The sequence below is a fragment of the Apus apus genome, chromosome 4 (assembly GCF_020740795.1).
Source record: "Apus apus isolate bApuApu2 chromosome 4, bApuApu2.pri.cur, whole genome shotgun sequence".
Classification (NCBI taxonomy): Eukaryota; Metazoa; Chordata; class Aves; order Apodiformes; family Apodidae; genus Apus; species Apus apus.
Window position 1 is genome coordinate 47,582,257 of NC_067285.1, and position 22,393 is coordinate 47,604,649.

General features: G+C 40.1%; 1 protein-coding gene across 2 annotated transcripts; it reads right to left on the bottom strand.

Annotated features, from left to right (window-relative positions):
* Window positions 1–836: 836 nt before the first annotated feature.
* Window positions 837–22,369, bottom strand: BBS7 (Bardet-Biedl syndrome 7). Of its 2 annotated transcripts, XM_051619325.1 has the most exons (19): window positions 22,274–22,369; window positions 21,963–22,028; window positions 20,865–20,927; window positions 19,769–19,944; window positions 18,953–19,139; window positions 18,222–18,294; window positions 17,168–17,284; window positions 15,698–15,828; window positions 14,555–14,639; window positions 12,753–12,855; window positions 11,985–12,177; window positions 10,421–10,495; window positions 8,358–8,423; window positions 6,139–6,278; window positions 5,051–5,215; window positions 3,840–3,949; window positions 3,630–3,733; window positions 2,134–2,257; window positions 837–1,534 (listed from the first exon to the last, which is right to left on the bottom strand). In XM_051619325.1, exons 1-19 carry the CDS (start codon window positions 22,307–22,309, stop codon window positions 1,398–1,400), a joined length of 2,151 nt encoding a protein of 716 aa, XP_051475285.1. In that variant the 5' UTR covers window positions 22,310–22,369; the 3' UTR covers window positions 837–1,397. The 2 variants fall into 2 exon arrangements, with proteins under 2 accessions (XP_051475285.1, XP_051475286.1); XM_051619326.1 differs by lacking the exon at window positions 20,865–20,927 and having other exon boundaries at window positions 22,274–22,353.
* Between the last annotated feature and the right edge of the window lie 24 nt (window positions 22,370–22,393).

Below are 22,393 nucleotides of genomic sequence, written 5' to 3' on the forward strand. Positions count from 1 at the left end.
AAGCAGGGAGCGGGGCCGGGGAAGCAGGGAGCGGGGCCGGGGAAGCAGGGACAGGGAAGCAGGGAATGGGGAGCAGGGAATGGGGAGCAGGGAATGGGGAGCAGGGAATGGGGAGCAGGGAGCGGGGCCGCCGGGCCGGGCCGGGCGCGACTTGTGCCGGCGGCCGCCGAGTCTCGCGCCGCTCTCGCCGTTCAAGTAGCCCGCGACTATTGAACCGGCCAATGGGAGGGCGCGGCGCGTCACGCGGGCTACGGGGGGCGGTAGGGGACACGGCGGGCGGGGCGCGCGGGGCGGGCCGGGGGCTGCGGGGGCAGCAGGAGGGGACAAGACCCGAGGGGAAGGGAGGATCTGCTCCCCGCACGGGCACCGCCCCGGGAGCGCGTTGCTGCCAGCCCCGTCCAGCCTGCCCCTCAGCATTCCAGAGGCGGGGCAGGCGCAGCTCCCCCGGGGCAGCCCGTGCCCGCGTCTCACCGCCCTCACACTACGGAATTTCTTGCTAATGTCCAGCCTTAATCTCCCCGTGCGGTTTAGCACCTTGACCCATTGTCCTCTCGCTACACACCCTGGTGCCAAGCCCCTCCCCAGCTCCCCTGCAGGCCGGGCAGGTGCCCCCGGGCATGGGGCCCGCAGCTCCGGGCGCGTCAGAGCCCGAGGAAAGTACCTTGGTCCTTCCCTGCTGAAAAACGTCTCTCCTCCCAGGGGCTATCCTGACTGGCTTTTACTTCATCTCTGCCTCCACCAGCTGGCTCACCTGTTTTTAAATACAAATGAGTTTGGAGTAAGGTGGAAGGTGCCAGATGCTGGGAGCTTTGCAATGAAGAACACAGACACAGGAGGAGCATGGAGGAAGTTTAATGCCACCCGCTCTTTAAACAGGAGTTAAAAGCATAGCTGGGAAAGCTGCTGTCAGTAGGCTAAAATCCAGGAAGTTCTTCCCCCTCCCAGGGCACAGCAGCTACACGGAGGTGGTGGGAGTCTCGTGGGGCTGTCCCAGGGCAGCAGGCAAACCCCACAGCTAGATGTGGTTTAATGCACCGATTTCTTCTCTGGTGAAGCCTCTAAAAACCAGTTTCTTCATACATTCTGAACAGACCACTGCACATAGCCTTGACCAGTACAGAAAACATTTTTGCAAAAAGGGTATTTGGTATTTACACCTAAGTTTTCTTTAGCTACGATGAACCCCGTGTACACAGAAACTGTGGGTACATTTAACACACAACAGTTTATATGAAGGGAAGATAACTGTGTTCAGTGTGATAATATGAATAAAACCTAAGAGCTGACAGCATAACAAAAAAGTAAAACTGTTTTTCTTTAAAAAGCTTTTTGGTCTTAATATTGAACTGCTTTGATTTAAAAAATAATAATAAAATAATGGGTCTGCTTTTTCCTTGTCAGGCTGCAGCCTCAAAAAAAGCAATTAGTCCATCTTGATCACAGCCATCCAGAATTTCCAGAAGAAGAGGAACTTTAGTTTTCACGTTGGTGCCTTTAAATTTAAATTTATCTATGAAGAGATCTGTGATCATACCTGCAAAGGTAAAATCCCAGGACTTATTACTCGCCCCGTTTTCATTATGAGGTATCTCAACTCATTATTACATACCAACTACTCTAGCTGATTCTGGGTTTAGAGACAAGACTCCTTTTAAACTCTGTGTTGTAAACAATGATTTTAACAAACCCAAACCACTGTTGGAATAGCCCAGATTCCAGCTCCATTCAAAAAATGTGTATTTCTGTCTTAGAATTACCCACACCTGAAACACTAAAAGAGAGGAGCTGTATCACAGGACAGACAATGCTGTGTATATATGAGCTTATGAAAGTGGCTGTCTGGCAGAGATTCCCTGAGCCAAGAGCTGTACAGGGAACAGCAGAGCTCACAGGATTTTCTCCACTACATTAGATAATCTTCTGCAAGTCTCCCTTCCCTCCCCATATTTTTCTGATGTTTTCTAACACTCACATAGCTACTGCTGTTCTGAAGCTACCCCAAGTGTACCTACCCACTTACCAAATTACTTAAAATTCTGCTAATAATGACTTCCTAACTATTTCAGACACGCCCAGCATGCTCTCTGGACATGAAGCTGCATTGAAATAAAAAAGCTGAATTGATCAACACACCATAAAGTCTCTCGAGATGTGCAGGTTGTCTCTTGTATTCCTCAAGCAGCTGATCTGCCTCTTCCAAAATGCTGCGGTACTTGGGTAGCAGGAAGTCCACATTTCCTTCATGAACTTGTAATTCCTCAAAGACATTTTACGTAAGAATTAATAGCAGTTAAGTATCACAAGAGCATAAAAATAAGAAGAAATTAAGCTTGGGTCTGGCAGGAGGAAGTACTTCAGAAACAAGACATCTAAACCTTCTAAACTAGCAGGAGTTATTTTCAAAGTGCCTCATTTTCTAGTCTTCTAATGACATCCCAGGTGTTACTTGCTACTTCATAGACTAGATTCTCAAAATCCTGTGTATTCCAGCTTTTAGAGTCCATAAATTCCTGGAAAGCCCAGCACATGCTGAAGTCTAAAGGTACAAGTTAACCCCAAAAGTATCACTCAATTCTTAACAGCAAAGACCTCTTCTAAAATGGCCTAGTCTCCCAATTTAGGATGGTCAATAGTACAGATCTTTATACCCCCCCCACCCCCATATTGTTCTTTTTTAGATGAAAGGTAATAAATTGCACTGTAAGTCTGCTGGGATAACAGCTCTCATCAATAATCAGATTATTTTACTTCATATTAGTAAGTTGTTATAAAAAAAAGCATCAAAACAAAACTGTTAAAAAGATTTGTCAAAGAAGATTGGCTGCCTAAAAAAACCACCTGAAACAAGCAAGATGAGCAATGTTATTATTAAACATATATTAAAAATAAATTATATCCCTCCTGGTTTGCCAAATCAAGTCCCTGTAAAATACTCTTAGTGATAATATAGATACACACTATTCTCACTGGTAGTCAATTTTTCTACTAACTGAAGAGTTCTGACAACTAAGATTTTATTTCCCCATAGGACAAGAGAATTGGTTGTCCAATTCAATCTCTTCTCCTTCTCAAAAAAAACAACACAAAAAACCAAGAGAGACAGATGATGGCAAGTTTTTGATGGTAGAATGGTGGCTGCTGGAAAAAGTCCAAGAACTGAGACAAGCTGCCTAACTGGTACCTCCCAAGGACCAACCACTGACAAGGGTATTAAGCAAAATGTTAATAAACAGGTAATTTAGAAGTTGTAACACACTAGGATCAAGTTCCAAAGCAAGTAAGTCCCACCTAGCCTGAATGATTATCCCTAGATCTAAAAAACTTTTAGAGATTAGTGGAAAGAGACAAAGAAGGAACTGGAAAATAACACCAGGCAAAAAGAGAACATAAGCTGGCTGCCTTCTACTGTCCCAATCCTCAACACCAGTCAGTAATCCTACACGTTATTCACTAGTTACATGGTACAAACAGGAATTTCATTTGAAGAAGTCTGTGTCTTAGATCATCAAAATCCATGTCTGGGAATAGAGAGGGAACAGATACCAGTATGAAACACATCTGACTCGAGGCCTAGGGCTCAAGTGGTATCTGACAACATACAATTCTTCCACAGGAGCTCAGATACTTACTCTCAAAGCATCTATTAAGTGAACCTTCTTGGCCAACAGCTGCTGATACTCTAATTTAGGGTGGATAAGCTTTAATGTGTGCCTCACAGATTCTTCATTTATGTCTAATAGGGAGTAAAAAAAACCCAACAAGCAAATGAATAATACATACTCCATTTATAAGAATATAAAATGAAGTCAAGGACAGCAAAATACAGAAGAAAGCTTTACCATATGATATGTTGAGATTAATCTTCCTTTTAGTAGCCTCTTTGGAAAGCACATCTTTTAAGATGGATATTGTAGAGATGTTGTCAGACTTAAAACATCCCTCACCTTTTCTATAAAGGAGGAAAAAGTCAAGGAAACAAACTGAAACACACATGCAATGCATTAAGATTTATCCCTACATTAAAACAGAAAGCCTGTAAATTAATGCCCAAATCAAAGAAAGCAACCTCTGTAAGGGCCGTACCTATTCTCCATGTATCAGGAGGCTGTATACACAGCTAGGCTATTCCCTCCTTCCCAGCATAATCTCAGACAAAGAACAGTTTGTTCCAGTAAATGGGAGAGTGTACACATCTCAGCTATACACACAGCAGTTATCTTTGCTGTATGGCACTAAGGTCATTCAAGTAAGATTTCTGACTGTACTCATCCCTCCCAAGTTTTATCATTGCAATGCCTTGAAGCCAAACAGCAAGCTTCGAGAGCAGAAGGGAGAAAAAACACTCTTCCCTTCCCCTCAAAAAAACCACCACCCAGCAACTTTCTACATTATGAGTAAACAACACATATGGTAGGCTGGGAGAAGGCTGGAATTTGTATAATTACAACAATTAATTCTCCCCCCCCTTACAGTTCCATTTTCAGGTGGAAATATATAATTAGCTGAAGGAAGATATAACTAATCTGAGAACAGAGTATTAATCTTCAACACAGAAATAACTGTCTAATATAAGTTGCTGAAAACAAAGGTACTCAGCTTAATGCTTATCACATTTTTGTTTGCATGAGTATTAAACGTCTTCTAAGTTCACTATGCTCCTCAATAGAAAAAAAAAAAGTTAGAAAACAATAGGCATTACACAATAACTTCACCATATTATTTAGCCATTTTGTTTAAATTGTAAATGAAAACCATCATCTTAAAAATGGATCAAGCCTTTCCTCCCTGGCAATTTTGTTTTTTTGACCAATTCAAGAAAAACCCTATTATTCAAGTTATTTAATATTTTCTGGATAGATCTCACCCCTGATAATGTCTGACAATCCTTTTTAAGAAAGATACCTGTTGTCTTTAATGGGAGTTTAGATGGGGCTGAGGGCAGAGAGCTGAACAGTGATGTGTGAGTGACATGGCACTTGCAGACTGGTCAAGAATGGAAGAGACGAAAGTCCCAGAGCAGTCACCTTGGGCTTCAGTAATTGTATTTTACCTGTAAGTACTTTCAAGCTGTGTACCCAGGAAGGTGTTCTGAAAATAAAAAGTGACGCTCTCCCCAGCAGGAGTCTTCTCAGGCACCTCAGGCAAGCAAAACACAACCCACGAGTGAATTTCAGCAAAACTGAACTGGCCTTTGAGCATCAGTGTATTCATGGGCCTGTGACATTATGACAGACAGGAAAAAAAAAAAGTTAATAGTTCTGAAGGAGGGGCACTGGCAGTGCTCTGGTTATCCATATGAAAAAATGTATTTTCACATGGTCGTTTCTTTTTAATCAGCACCCTGAAAAAAGTCAGGTATCTTGCTAAGTAGTTACATATTGCAGATTACAGGTTACTTTTCTCTATTTCAGGACAAAAAGCTATGAATACATTCAAGTTTTATCTCCTAGTAGGCATGTCAGAACTGGATGAGAAACACAGCAAGTATGACTAAGAGCCTCACCAGTCTCCCATGCTGTAAACCACAGACACAGCACTTACATCAGTAACAAGACTTAATGGAGCTCATTTGTATATTGAGGCATTTACACATTAAAGCATTTGGTATCATTCCTTCAATCTTTCAGTTTTGTCTTCAAGCAAGAAGTGGCAATGCAGTATGTTTGCTGAGGGTGGGGAAAAAAATCAAGTAGAAATTGCATAAAACTAGGTTGCTAACAGAGAGATGGGGGTTAGTTAGTCTTGGCTCAGTTTTGTAGCCAAATTAGCTATGGGAAAGTATTACATGAAAAGGGTGGAGGGGAGAATGAGGCTGAAAGTGAAAAGCCTGCGGTTAGTAACTCAGAAGAGTCTCCCTTCTACCACACCCTCAGCTCTAGGAACACCTGGGGCTGCACTGTGACCAAAGTCAGTAAAATGGAAAATAACCTGAAAACAAGGATAAAAGACAGCAAGGAAAGTAGGAATGCATTAAACCTGCATTTTCTGTCAGAAAATCCATAAAATGTAACTACAGGCTCAAAACTGTAGGTAAACGTTTAGGAATGACACACTGAAGTACACAGAGTAAATGTTGTTTCAACTGGATTATGTCAGTTTTTCAAGGGAAAAAAGGCATCGATTTTTCTATTCAAATACCTGTCAAGGTCAATAGAATGAGTTCTCTGATGAAGAGAAAGTGGTTTAATTTGATATTGATGAACTTGGCAGGTTTTTGGTTGAATTCTTGGAGTTACATATGCTTGAAGTGTCCCATACTGTCCTTCAATTGATCGAACCTGCAGAAATAAAAGCAGAAGCCACAAAAAAGAACAAAAGGGAAAAGATTAATTCACCACGATTTGGAAAATTGATGGGTATTCAAAATATGTTAAAGACAGACAGTAGTGCTTCAACAATATTTAGAGTACTATATGCTTGATAGTGCCACTACGAATAGAGCAGATCAAGAATGTTTTAAAACTAGATGAAGTGCTGCTATATTAGATGAATAAAAACCTGCTAACTTACTTTCTGATTAGTTAAAATAAAAAAGTCTGTATCTTGTTTTTAATTCTCCAGTAAAACAAAGCAACTGAGGAAAAAATACCTTCTGTAGCAGTTGGCAGCAAAGAATAGATAAAAGAATTTAAAACAGCAAACTGAATTTCAAAATATATGTTCATCTCTTCATAACAAAGTTCTTCCTGAGCTATTTTTGGAAAATTAAGAGGCCAAATTTCAGTTGAACTCACAGAATACCCAACAAGCAGGATATGCAAACACATTCAAGACACAGTATGCACTCTCCACACCTCTGAGGACACAGCAAAGCATTAAGCACTTCTCTGCTGAGACCAGTTACACAAAGTGCACTAGTAAGCCTGCCACTCACACATAATGGACAAGAAACAGAAGACCCCCACCTGTAGCACCAACACAGCTGCCAAGGTAGGCAGAAAAGCTACTGGCACACCTTTATACAATGGGAAAAAAGAGCAGACTGGAATTCTAGTACAGGTTTGCTTTATAACTTTATGTCCCCTGTTTTATAAGGTCTCAGAACTCAGAAGGCAGTGTTTTGCAGGAAGACATCCACTTCAATGTTTCTAATAAATACAGGTTAGTAAAGAGCTCTCTTTGGAAATAAAATCACAAAGACTTAAAAGCTGTATCACCTGCATGTGCATAGATGAAACACAAAAAGAAAATTAACTTCACATGGCAGATGTAAATGACTGGAGATCCTCACTGTACTGCAGTGTGGTGGCAGCAGAACCTCTGCAGATCAACTCCATCAGATCAGCATCCAAATGCAAGAGTGACTGTGCAGTGTTTTGATGACACACTGCACCATCCTGACACACAAGTTTATAAATGCTTTTAGTGGGAGAGCAGAAAACAAACCCCTTTTTGTGTATCATGAGCTCATTTGATTAATTTTTCTTGTGCTATTTGTTCTCTCCCTAGTATTTTCAATAGTTAAAGGTGGTGAAGGTTATATCCCTAAATTAAAATAAGAACACAGAGACACACAGGGAGATGACGTGACCTGCTCAGAACCAGTAACACACTAACAGCATTTTCTTAAGAAGGAGACCTGGGAAATAGGAGTCTTAATTCTGCACACAAGGTCCACTATTGCAACTTCACCAAAAAACAGATAATCAACCACCCCCAATTTCCCCGCATCTAATACAGGCTTAAATTGATAATGATAGTTTTTCCACTGAGAACTTTAGGTAAATAAACACATACCAGATTAGGAGGCCTCGGGCAACTACCTGAGAGAAAATCTAGAGCCTGTGGACATGGTGAGGATTTCCTAATCAAGATTTCCTTCAGCACTTCCCCTGGTGGTATCAACAAAACATGTGAATTTGGCAGCTCGTTAAAAACAAACCCCTAAGAACCCATATGCTGCTAGTGGACTAAGTGTGGAATTACTGGACGTGCTGCTTCTCCAGAATACACATCCAGTCTCTATTCCCTGGTTACTTCTCAGCGTAACTTCCTCCAAACAGTTCCAAGGACAAACTGACAGAGGTTGTGTTTTTTTTTCCCATGCCTCTCTCCACTTTAAGTTCCACACACTGTCTCCAGAATCAAGTATTTTCAGTCTGTGATTTCCCTACTACTTTCATCCTAGGCACACTTGAGAAGGACCCCAGGCTCTCCTCTGAAGCAACACAATTTTAGAAGGCTTAAGAAACTCTACAGACAAATACAAAGGAACGCAAGCCCCAGATCAGAAGGTTGTCAGGTAACAACAAGCAGTAGAAATTGGACTGATCGTTCCAGACAGAGATCCCTCCAGTCCTCAGCAGACATCTACATAACCATTAATTTATTCTGAAAAATATTTTGGAGCACTTTACCTTAAGTTCAAGCCTTGTAGTATTTGCTTGGCATCGGTAAGTCGCAAGAAGGAAGTTGCTATTTGGCTGTGAACAGAAAAGAACCAGAAAATAGTACAAAACAGGTCTGTGGATTCACAAATGTTCTACTGGTTTGAACTATAAACATGTACAGCAAAGTTTTTGCTATTTATGAACACCTATTTTACAAAAGTTAAATATAGAAGAGTAATCTTTGATTCCCTTGAATATTCCAATTTTAATGATGGTAGAATTCTTAAAAAATTCTCTATATAGGAAAAAAAAAATCAACGGAAGCCTCTTACACTCTTTAGTACCACCATGAAAATTATACAGATATCTGTTTTTCATCTGAAGAATGCATCTGTCAGCCAGCCCCTCACACCTGCAGTATCAGTCCAACATGCAAAAACCAAAGTAAGACCAGTAATGAACACATCCAAGAAAGCTAAAGTAATTATCAAGAATTACAAGAAACTTAAAATAAAAAGTTGATTTCTGAAAGCTCCAGGGTAAACTAATGATGTGCAAGTTTAGTTCTTAAAACTAAAATATTACAACACAGTTACAAGGAAAAAGAGCTCACCAAAGATTTTCAAATGCTAAGGTAGTTTATGGATTTCCCCCAGCCCTAAGCATCATTAGTAATTTTATAAGTAATTAAGTTTATAATTACTATATTAAAAATGGACTGTAACATACGACGTGCCACACAACAGAATTTTCACATTCTAAAGAGCTTTAAGAGATACACTATGTAAGAAATATAATGTTCTTCTCTTAAATTACTTTGAAGTAAATGAATGTGATGCTGGCAAACCCAGAGAAAAGAGCAATACTCCATGTGCCTTTTGCATTCCTGATCAGGCAGGATAAAAGAGTGAGAGCAGTTGCTTCTGGATCCTTTTGCAGGTGTTTAGCTTTGCTGTCTGTCAAGACCTGCCATTAGCTCCTAATTCTCCTGTCCTTTGTCAGTGATATGGACAGTGTGACTGAGTGCACCCTCAGCAAGTTTGCTGATGATACCAAGCTGGGTGGAGTAGTTGACACCCTAGAGGGAAGGGATGCCATCCAGAAGGACCCTGACAGGCTGGAGAAGTGGGCCCGTGCCAACCTCATGAAATTCAACAAGGCCAAGTGCAAGGTCCTGCACCTGGGTTGGGGCAATCCCAGGCACAACTACAGGTTGGGCAGAGAATGGATTGAGAACAGCTTTGAGGAGAAGGACCCAGGAGTGCTGGCCAATGAGAAGCTCAACATGAGCTGGCAATGTGCACTTGCAGCCCAGAAATCCAACTTGTGTCCTGGGCTGCATCAAAAGAAATGTGGTCAGCACACTGAGGGAGGTGATTCTGTCCCTCTACTCCACACTTGTGAGACCCCACGTGGAGCACTGTGTACAGCTCTGGAGCCCTCAGTACAGGGAAGGGAAGGAGCTCTTGGAGTAAATCCAGAGAAGGGCCACAAAGATGATCAGAAGGCTGGAGCACCTCTGCTATGGAGACAGGCTGAGAGAGTTGGGGCTGTTTGGCCTGCAGAAGAGAAGTTTCCAGGGGGATCTTACAGCACCTTCCAGTACCTGAAGGGGCTACAGGAAAGCTGGGGAGGGGCTTTTTACAGGGGTGTGTAGTGATAGGACAATGGGTAAAGGTTTTTAACTGGAAGAGGGGAGATTTAGGTTAGACATTAGGAAAAAATTATTTAATGTGAGGCTCATGAGATGCTGCCACAAGTTGCCCAGGGAAGTCGTGGATGCTCCCTCCCTGGAAGTGTTCAAGGCTAGGCTGGATGGGGCTTGGAGCAACGTGGTCTAGTGGGAGGTGTCCCTGCCCATGCAGGGGGGTTGGAACTAGATAATCTTCTAGGTCACTTCCAACACAAATCATTCTATGATTCTGCAGTATATCTAATGAAGCTCAGCTCTCCAAAATTACTGAAAGTTTAGTTTAACTCAATATATTTTAAATTACAAATATATAAATCCAAATTCTATTTTTAACATACAATATTAAGAGCTTTCATCATCCAGTCTCTAGAAATATCACCTCTGTTGTTTCACTCACCTCAGAATCACAGCTGCTAAAACTAACAACAGCAGAATTTTTGTCTACATCCAGCAAGTCTACTGGTACATCACTCTGCAGAATACATGAGGAAGGAAAAATAAAGAGTTTAAGTTCCTGAATAGCTTCTAATGCATTTATCCTCTAACTGTCATCAATTACTTTAATAAGGGAGAGGCAACGACTGCTTCATCCAAGAGGTAAAAGCCAAACAGACACATTGTACTACTTAATCCTGGAGTAACATGATGTTCTTTCTCTTCTTCTGCAGAGAGTCCTGAACTCTTCTGTGGCTGGTGTACAGCTTCAGTGCAAGATGCACAACTGTCTTTCAGACATGAAAGTAAACTTCCTTCATATGCATCAAGTATCTTCATCATTTAAGTGTTTCCCTGTTTTAACAGGGGGATTACAGTATTCATTCAGGAAACCAAGGACTGTATTACATAATTATTAATAATCCTTTTATTTACAATAACACTTCTGACACACACCACTTCTTATCTAGACATGTTTCCACTGGAATTAAAATTAAATATAACACTGTTTTGATAATGAGTTTAAATGGTATTAGAATGATTAATTACTTGATTTGGTACTGCTTTATAACTTCGTAGAAGTGTCAAGAAACACTGATAAACATGCACCATGCTTCCTAAAAACATTTTAAAACAGTTTAATTGTTTTCTCACAGGAGAGAAATACCAGACATGGCTTTTTTTTTTTTTTTAAGAAATATAAAGCACTAAGTTCAAGCCTAGATTAAATAATTTCATTTTTCCTCACTTAACAGCAGATACTATAGAGCTGCATATTAGCTGTAGCTTAGCACTGCTCTACTAACAACCTGAATAAGAAATATTTTTTTATTAAAAAATGAAAACCAAAATCCTACAGTAGTTGTCACCCACTTGTTATGGCAAATTCACCTCACAAATTCGTCCTTGTCAAATTTTTCCTTCCCATGCATGTCCCAAAAGAAGGTAATTCAGTACTGCTACTCTTTCTGACTATCAGAGATAACATTACTTTCAACTGATGCAGTAGGAGGAATAACCGATTAAGGTTGCTCTACGTGGCAGGTGCATTAATCATCAATTGCAGGCACATCAGATGCTGTTCCACACTCAAAAGTGCACAGGTGGCTTATACCATTCTAAAATTAATTTTTCAGTACAGCAGTTGCTTAACTGGCAACTGAGACTCTGCACCTCATTTAAGACTTGAGACTGAATTGCTGTTTAAATCAAGAGACACATAAAAGCAAAAAATCCAAAAGTTACACAGAAACCTGCTAGTACAGCAGGCATTTTTGGGCTGTTTCAGTAGTACTGCAATGTTGCTCTGTTCCGTGAAGGTTTAAGTTGTATTTGTTCCCTAACAAGCATTTACAAGAGTCACTTCAACACTGCAAGGCTATATGCTTCAATACCCTTTTATAACAATTAATGCATTTGAAAATTCACATACTTAAGATACTGTTACTCAGCTTTTTACACTACAAAGTCTCAGAATGTTTTATTTAGATATCAAGAAACCCAGCAAGAACAAAACCAACACTCACCTGCACCAGGACATTATCTATAGCTGTCTGCACCTCCAAGATGAGGCTGTAGCTAGCATCATCTTTATTTAATGTAAACTTATCATTCACACTAAATGCAGGTACTGATGAAACAGCAGTACTGGACTGAGCAGATTGCTGGTATTTTTCACGTTCCTGAAGTACTTTCATCTGCAAGTGCTCCAATTCATTCCTAGAAAATGGAAACCACATATAATGCCTCAAAAAACCAACTGTAAAAGCTACCCTAGAAATTAGGTAGATTAGGCTTGCAAGGCAATCATGTTTATCTTCTGTCCACAATTTTCCAACCAGAAGTGACTGGTAACTCCTCTTCCACATACACAACAAATATAACGTATAAATTATGTATCACATGAAAATGTAGATTCTACTGTAATTTTCACAAAGAAGATTTAGATGAGTCACAGGAAACAACAACTTTTTTCCTTCAGGAGTACAACACATTTTGAATTATATTCTAGCAACTACTTTCCTCCCATCATTTGGAAGCTATAAGCAGCATGGAAGAAGGGAATATTTTCTTGCTGATACTGAGGAAGAAGGCATTAAAGACATCATTTTGTGAAGGCAAGCCACAAAGAGGCTGTGAAATGAGGCTGCTATTCATTTCTGCTTTGAAAAGGCTTGATTCTACTCATAAATATATTAATGATACAGAAAATCAAGTGAGATAGGAAGGAAAGATGACATTTCAGCTTTTAACATTTTAATTCATCAATTTAAATGTCTTTCTAGTGTAATTACCTTAAGGATGAAATCTTGCTCTGCATTTCTTGACTTAATTTTAGTTCTTCACCTGATCCACCTTCTCTATGGACAGGTTCTGTAGTCAGTCCTGTCAGCCAGCCTAAACCAATATATGAAGTTTATATTCCTTATAAGCTATAAAGTAAAGTCTATACTCAGCTTTTGTATGTGTGGAGCGATGTTTGTTACAGACACTGGACAGAGAGAATCAAGGCTTTAATTTAATCTTTTATTTGGAGAATTAATCTAGACACTGAGCATGATTTTCTTATGGGTTTCATTCTTACAGGCTGGAAAATACTACTTATTCTTTTCATTAAGTAATTTGAGCAGTAGATCCCCATGTCAATTTTTAACTGAGCTCTTATATTTTTTCCCACCCGTTTCTCTGACAAAACGAATAATTGGCAGTACTATAGTTGGAAACAAAACAAAACAAGCTGTGAAATGTGTTTATTGTAAAGTGTATGTTGCACAGCGTGCTTTGAGATTGAATGCTGCCAGCTGAAGTGGAAAAACAAATAATCTTTTTGCACACTTAATTATATTTACTTATAAAAGCAAAGGGTAATTGATTGTATCCTGACACCTGAGGTATGATATGCAGACCTGAATGGGTGTTTAAAGCTCTAGTTACCTCATCTAATGCATGCAAACATTAAGGCAGCATTATTATAAAATGCACCATAAAAGCTGATTTGTCCACAATCTTTCGCATGCCTTAGCTATCTACTTCAAGCACCAAGAAAGCCCAACAATGGGGCATCAACCTTTAGAAGTCCACAGAAGTCCTACACTGCCAGGCTTCAAATATGACTTTTACTGCTCTGAGCATAACTTTTCTAGATCTGCCAAAATCTGCCACTCAGTTTACTGCACCTCCTTCCAGAGTTCACCTTTGAAAACACATAGGTGAACACAGGCTTTTGTGTTTTTCTTTCTTCTAGGATTCACAGATCTTTATAACTTTCCCACTAAAATAAGCCACAAAGTACTTTGGCCACAGTATTGTTGCAGCCATCATCACATCAGAACAATTCACACGAGGTGAGGTATAAAAGTCTTTAAACCACACAAAGACTATTTAAAAGAGGTGCTTGGACACTACTGCTTTGCAACAACTGTCTGAAAATTGTATCTTGCTGAAGTACATGATTTTGAATATGAGAGGTTTCAGTAGGTTAATTTTTTTAGCACTGAAGATAAACAAAGATAGAGAATTAATAATATTTTAGCTGCCAGCAGTTAACATAAGCAGTCTGTTTATCATGGCCTCTGTGACAGGACAATAGCTTCAAACCCTAGAGAGGGGCTGCTCAGACACCTCACATGGGGAAGCCTTACTTTCTACTAACTGCAAAATCAATCCCATTCCAAACCCTATGAAGCTGAAAAGGAAGGAAATTACATGCAAGACTGGGGAAAAAAAAAAAAAAAATATATATATATATGCAAGTCCATCAATATTTTAAAACCAAAACAATCGTAAGTAATTCCTTCAGACATAACACAGTAATTATTTCACCACAGTTAGGCAGCAGTCTACACCAGAGAATAACCAGCCACTCTGTTACACCGCTGAACACATTATGACAATCTTAAAACATAAAAGCACAGTTGAAGTGTAGGAAACGTTTCTGAAGTGTAAATATTAAATTTGATCTTTTCAACCAAATATTATCCTGGCTCCCCTAAGAAAAAAACAACAGTTAAGAGATACAAAATGCACTAACAACAAAGCCTGCTTCATTTTTATCATATCATCATATGTGAGATTTTCTGAGTGATATGAAGCTTACCTGAATATGTGGATGCTAAAATTTCATCATAGCCATCTTTTCCTACACAGCCACCTTGGATTGATGCAATGCTCTCTGATAAAGCCTTCAAATAAATAAATTCAAACAGAGGGAAATATCACTGCACTCATTTTAGAAGTGTGCGTTGTTGGGTTTTTTTCGGGGGAGGGTTTAAGGGCTGCACTCCTCCTTTTACCTGATTCAGAAAATACCTACATAGATGCACAATATCTAGACCTACAAAAGAATAAGCTAGCTGATGACTATCACAGCTAAATCAGGGGGAGTTTAACAAAAGCATTCTGATTCTACTATGCATTAAAAAGAGATTAAAAAGCAGTTTAAAGCAAAACACTGATGAACTGTATTTTCCCAGCAGGAATTAGCAATCTGACTGAAGGTTGATATAGTCACTATGCATCAAATCTACTATTTTAAACAATTCAAAACCAAAGTAATTATGCTCAGTAAAGTCCTGACAGCTTACATTTCGCATTTTAAATGTAAAAAACAGACTATACACAACATGGAGTTGTTTTTTCATTGAGAGAGAAACACAGCATCAGGTTTCACCCAGGAGAGACTACAGTAGTCAACAGAGCCAGAACTTAAACATACTCACTGCACTATTTTGATTTTTGCTTAAATCAGGACTATTTCACTTCCTGTTTTTTAAATATTAAGATACAATCATAGCATGGTTAAAGTTGGGAGGGACTTTAAAAGTCATCAGGTTCCAACCTCCCTGCTATGAGCAGGGACACCTCACACTAGATCAGGTTGCACAAAGCCGCATCCAACCTGGCCTTTAACACCTCCAGGGAAGGGCCTTCCACAACCTCCCTGGGCAGCCTATGCCAGCACCTTACTACCCTCATGGTGAAGAATTTCTTCCTGATGCCTAACCTAAATCTATCCTCTTTCAGTTTAAAACCATTAACCCTTGTCCTATCACTGCCCTCTCTGGTGAAAGACAGTGCTTTGAAGTTCATATTGTCAACATTACAGAGCTCATCACATTAAAAATAAAATACACATTTTAGTAGCAATGACCTTTGAAATACTTTAGGTTTTGAATTACAGATTTATTTATTGATTAATTCCTTTTTCCAGCAAAGACGAGTGTGATGAGTGTGGGCTTACATGATCATATCGAAGGACGGGCTCATCTGCACTCTCAAAGTTATAGATTTCTAACATTCCATCATCTCGACCAATGAGTAATTCCTTAACTCCATCTCCCAGAATGTCAAAACTATCAATACATAAGATACCTAATGAAAAAGAAAATGAAATAATTTACTTCACCTTGATAAACAGGACACAATAATCCACAGGCCACAGGAAGAGACTCTTGGTCGGCTTTAGTTTTATTAATGCTACTTCTGGACGAGTCCACTAGAGGGCTGAAGCCTCTGAGGCTCAAGATAGTACAGTGGGTTATACAGCAACCAATTCCAAATCAAAACCACTACAGTTCCCTTGGTGAAAAACACTGAACAGAAACCCCTTCTTATGTTCAGATACCTCACTTTTGAGGGGTGTAACTCTCCCTCATCAAGCATTTCTTCCAGATGAACTATTTGTCCGTCCACACCACTGTAACCTGGCTGGAAGCAAGCATTCCTTGCTTCCTGCAGCTGACTTAAAACTATTGGTAAACAGACCACTAGGGATGCTGCCTAAGGTGACAGAGAGAAGGCTGTGACTTGTGCCAGACCTGGACTAGGTACTGCTGCTTGACACATCAGTGGACCAAACCCACTAGTACATGTGGAACCAGCCTGTGAGGGCTAATCATGGTGAGACAGGAAAGAGAGTTAGGGTCTGGAAAAAGGAAAAAGCAGTGAGAGATTTTGTAAAAGTATTAGTGAGAAAAACTAGATGGAATTTAACTTTTAGGACTCCTTCATATTTCATATGAAGAGTAAGGATACACTAGGAAGCATTTTAAGAAAATAATTTGGCAATAGCTTTTACAAGATAATACAATTTTTAGAAGTATTAAAATCTATTCTTGGGCTTCTCCTTTACAAAGGAGTAGAGATGAATAGATGCTGCAGAAGCAGCATGCCAAGGCTAAAACAGGGAGAGTGTCACACTAGGTTCAGTTCAGTTTAGTCTCATTGTTGAGCTTTATTCCATCTTCAGAAAAAAAAACTTATTTTTTCTTTTTTAACAGAAAGAAACCAAACCAACCCAAGTCTTGCAGGGAAGATGCTAACCTTTCCTCTGAAGAGACCACTGCACATCTAAAAAATCTGGCAGGTATATTTGCACTTAGAAATAGTCATCAAGTGATAAGAACCTCAAGTAACCAAATATGGATCAACACTGTTTCACAAATGCCACTTTAAATATACTGTAACAACAGAAGTATAGTAAAGTATGGGAAACAATATAAACACAAAACCCAACACAAACTGTATTTCTTAAAATTGTTTATAAGAAAACCAGAAGAATTAAAGAGAATTTACTCATAACAATATTAGATACTGACATAACTACAACACGCCTCCAAAATATTTATGAATAAGATATCCTGATTTTTACACTTGTAACAAAGCCTCAGATATGTTGGAAAGCTGAAGAGCAAGAGATTGAGATACACACCTCCTCTCTTTTTTTCATTTCCAATCTCCCACTTAGGTACAGGGTTGGAACCAGTGATCTGGATAAGACCCAGTTTCCCATCAGAAGTTCCATACACAACTTCTTCTCCAGAGTCACCTAAACACATGAACTGAATTTAGACTTGATAAAAGCAAGGACACCAATTTAAAAGAGTTGAAAGTATTCTGTAGTGACACTCTACAGGCCAAGGGAAAAAGAAAATACTAACGTTAGTGCTGTGCAACCGAACTGTCAGGCTTTATAAACAAAACCAGATACATGAAAACTGCACCTGCAATGATAATTTCTTTATGGCTATCACTGCTCTGTGTATGAATGCCTCCCTGCAGTGGAGCTGCTTAAAAACCACTCATAATTCAGTAACTGAAATTTCAGCAAAGGCTATTAAATTGCCTTTACAGAACAGAAACAAAGATTTGTTCAGAACACCCATCTAACAGTGAGTGTTGTGGAAAAGACTCAAGCAAGTAACAACTCCTTTTCCAAACCAGCTCCGAATGTCGTTGTCACACAACCTAACTGAAACTAAATTAAGCACCAGATTAACACAGTAAAGCGATTTCTATTAGGTTAGAACAGATTAGCCAAAAGGATGATCAAACTATTTTAAGCTTGATCTTTCCACAGTCTTTAGTTTACGTGAGCTCTACTCAATATTCTCATCCATCCATGGATGGATATAACTAGCAATTCTAGTGCTGGAAATCCAGGTATGAGAGAAACCCAAACCCAGAACTTTGACAAGACCCCCAAAAGTCCAGTTTTTATTTACACAATGAGACCACCTTGTATCTCACTGCTCTTCTAAGAGGCTTTCAATGAAATGTGAATATAATTTAGAACTGTCTAGAACAGGCTCACATGTGTATATATTTGTATGTAAGAAATTATTTCACATAACTGTTTTCTGCTGCATTTGTAACATCAGCTTAAAAATCGAGGCAAAAGGTAATTAATAAATACAAGCAATAAAATTTTTTAAATGCAATAATATAATACTATTTAGTTATGTCTATATTCAAAATCTTGTTACCCCCATTTCCATTGTTTAAAGCAAGAACAGTAGGTGGTCCAGGAACTTCTACTTCACAGAGTAAATCAGATCCCTAAAGACAAGAGAACCATCCTGAGTGCGTTTTGTAAAAAAACTCAAAAAAACAAACAAAAACACACTGACCAAAACCAAACCAGAACAAAACCCCACAAGCATAAGGGCAGAATTATTATGGATAACAGTAATGGATGTGCTTCACTTACACAAACTCCCAGTACCTACGGGAGAACGATTTCTAAGGCAAAACAGCATAAAGTTTCCATAAATGACATAGAGGACTCTTGAAATGTGTTATTATTAAAAATACTCTGCAAATTTGCCCAGCAAATAATTTTGTTAAACCACTTAATATCACTTGGACTTGTCGCAACAGTAATTTGCAAGACCATGAACTTCCAAACTGGTAAAGACTTACCTAGTAGAGACATCTAATACCTTTAAGTAAGCACTTTTATTTAGAAGGGACCAATTTGCTACCTACTTCCACCTATGAATTACAACCACTTATAGTGGTTTTATAAATCCTCATTTAGCAACTTTATAGTAGTGATTTTCCTTTGAAAAAAATAAATTAGGTACCAGCATTATAGACAGTAACACTGCCAAGTAAGACACAATATGCTTTATCCTTATGACATTTTAGCACACTGATACACTGATTCCCTTAAGAATTAGTCCAAAATACATGAAACATAAACAAGTATTTTAACCTGTAAAACTCTGAGGACCCTATCCTGACATGCAAGTACTGGTGTAATGCAATTCACTTTATCTACAGGAAGGCAGAGGACATCATTGATTTTATCTCCTGATAGGTAGTAGTGCTGGTCTTTGCAGTCGCAGTAATGGTTATAGATGTAGCTTGCACAAAGAAAGAGATCTGCTCCTGAAATATGCCTGAAAAGAGAAAACACTTCCTGTAGCATTTTCCCAGTACAGCTGCAGTGACAGTCTGTTAGCCCTACTGTATGCACACACTGCCACTTGCAGATTCAAGGCATCAGTGGGCCCTGCAAGATGTTCCAGCTTATAGAAAAAGTTTCTTATGAATGCTAAAACCATAGGATTTCTGTAGCTCTCAAATTTCCTCTTTTGTCTTCACATAACATTTTAAGAAGATCTTGATGGAAATGTTATCAATATATTTTTCCGATACTAAATTCTTCTCACAGCAGTTTATATCTGGCAGCATCTCACAACACAATCCAAAAAAGAAAAATATGTATTTTTTCCTATTCTGCTACAGGAAGGGCATCTGAACGTGATACACTATGGCAGAAACCCCAGCTCTGCTCACCTGCACTGGCACTGATATGAGTGCCTCCAGACCCCTCCCAAGGCCCCCTACAGTTTCTAAATTTCACCATGAATTTCTAAGTCCCTTCCTACATATCATGGCTCAAGCTAAAGCTGGACTGGCACTTAGTGTTACCTACAAGTGCTCAATACAGTAAAAAAATATTTCATAAAATAATAAACTAAGAATCTGTTATGGCTTTGAAAGAAATGCAGAATACCATACATACATGGCTTTGATGCTTTCAGTGAGGTTAGTTTCAAATGAAAGAAACTGCTTCCCTCTTTTTGTGAAACCTCTCACTTCTGATCCTGTAGCCACAAAAATTTTTTCCTGTGGTGTATTAAGAGCTCCTCCCAACTCCAACCGTGCAATCTTTTGGCCTGGCAGTGTCTTGAACACTGGCTGCAAATAGAAAAGCAATTTTCATCATCACAGTATCATGTTCATGGTAATCTTTTAACATAAAGGATAATAAATTTGTTTTAGAATTTCTGGAAAAAGTAAGGATACTATGGATTAGATGAAGACAAAAATAATCTATACACTTCTGAGTCATCACAGAATCACAGACCAGTTTGAGTTGAAAGTGACCTTAAAGATGATCTAGTTCCAACCCCTCTGAGTGGGCAGGGACACCTCCACAAAGCAATCAAACATATTATAAGTCAATAAATATAAAAAGATGTAAAATATAGTAAATTTAGACCAGTATTTCAGTGTTATTCATCCACAGGAAAAATTCAGCCGTTTTTTGTTTGTGCACGAGTTTTTTTTTAAGAACACCACATATACACAGACTCCCTCCCTCTTACAGGTTAAACACTTATTCCAGAAGACTACACAGATTGATTTGTATTGCTAAAGAGTCCTTATGAGCTATGAACTTTCTCAGTGGGAGAAAAAATAAAATGCTCAATTTTTATTTTGCTGGGCATTAAGTCTAGGCTCATAAAAAGCAACCAGTCTGTCAAAATCCCCTAAGGTGACTGACCACACGACTCACTGTGGGTTTTTGTCCAGTCACAGTAACAGTCGCATATATACAAGGCTAAATTCCAAATGAACTGGGAAGCAAAGATATTAAACTGACTTTTTTTTTGGGACTGGAGAAACTAGTTTCTGACGCCACAACTGTGAAGGACCCTATGCTTGTCCAGGTATGAAATCAGCATGCCCTCATCACTACTTGGTATCAGTCCACAGCTCTACCCAGACACTTTCCCCAGTTATCTTGTTTCCCATGTCAATAAAAACAGAGTTTCACGGTTCTTCAACAGGAATATGTAAAAAAATAACTTTTTAAAGGGAACATTTCCACTTACCACAGCTTCCCCTTTTTTAATGCCAAAACACGTAACGACCCCATCCTGATCTCCAACAACCACCTTCAAAAGTGTAACACAGCATTATCTCTTAATTACATGCATAAATGTTTTTTAAATAATGCTTTTCCTATATTAACCATAATTCCATGTATTTAGGTATTTCTAATGCTACAGCACTTAATTTACACAGCTATATGTAAGTTTACCTAGCTTTAGAAAGCTAATAAACTGCTATAAATAGAACACTAAAGCCCCAGAATGACAGGTGAAGTGACAGCATTTACAGCCCCTTTTTTTGCTTCTAGCTGTAAACCATCAGACGGAACACTCCAAAAAAGGCCTGTTTGGGAAAAGTTTTATTTTCATATTGAGAACTTACTATTAAACAAAAAAATGCACTGAGGGTTTTCCTACGTAAGTTTCACAGAAATGTATTAGTAGGAAAAGACCTTTAAGATCAAGCCCAACCATGAGCCCAGCACTGCCAAGTCCACCACTGAACCCTGTCCCTCGGCACCACATCGGCTCCTCTTCTGAACACCCCAGGGATAGTGACTCCAGCACTCCCCTGGGAAGCCTGTCCTGCTGCCCAACAACCCTTTCAATGAAGAAATTTCTTCTAATACCCAATCCAAACCTGCCCTGGAACAACTTGAGGCCATTTCCTCCTGCTCTATGACTTGTTATGTAGGAGAAGAGACCTCACTACAACCTCCTTTCAGGTAGCTGTAGAGAATTCGTATTAAGGAAAGTTAAGAGAAACATTTCATCCGCACTACGTGCTCTCAAACCAGAAACTGGGAACTATGCAAGAGCTTCCTTGCGGTTCCAGCAATGCCTTCAAGTTTTCAAAACTCCTTGCAGGTTCTGAAAGCTTTCCAGAAACAAATTCAGAATATTTCTCCCCAAAAGTTTTCCAGAAATCTGCAAGCATTTGCTTCCAATCTTTTTTTTTTTTTTTTTCTTTTCCCCCTTGGACGTACTAACTAAAGAACCCCCAGGGATGATCGATCACGTCTCAGGGTACACCCCACAGCCAGAAAACCTCAGCGAGAGCCAGAACCAGCTCCTCCCGGCGACGCCGACGGCCGCTACCTTCTGGGTCGCCCTCTTCCCGGAGGCGGGAAGCAGCCTCATGCTCTTCTGCGCCGTCACCCCCACCTGCGGACACACACACGCTTCACCCCCCGCCCTCCGCCCCCCGGGACGGGCCGGGAGCGGGGCTCAGGGGGCCGGGGGGACCAAGAGGCCGGCCCGCCCGGCGCCCGTCCCCGCGGGAGGCACTTCCCGCCGCGCCAGGCCCACCAGAGCTCTCCCTCAGGCTCCTCGCCAGCCCCCCTCGGGCCCAGCCGCCCCTGCTGGCCGCCGGCTCCGCTTCCCCGCGGCACGGCGCGGCCCGGGCGCACCTGCAGGTAATCCACACGGGCCAGGCTCAGCTCCATGGCGCCGGGAGGCGGCGGGTCCCGGCGGCGGCCCCGGTGCTCCCGCGGCTGCGTTACCGCAGCAACCTCGGCCGGCGGCAGACG

Coding starts and splice junctions, on each gene's coding strand:
- BBS7 (XM_051619325.1), bottom strand. CDS start 22,309: ATGGAGCTGAGCCTGGCCCGTGTGGATTACCTGCAG. Junction 19,945..20,864: donor TTAAAAAAGGGGAAGCTGTG/GTAAGTGGAAAT, acceptor TTCTATTTGCAG/CCAGTGTTCAAGACACTGCC. Junction 17,285..18,221: donor TTTAAACAATGGAAATGGGG/GTAACAAGATTT, acceptor TCATGTGTTTAG/GTGACTCTGGAGAAGAAGTT.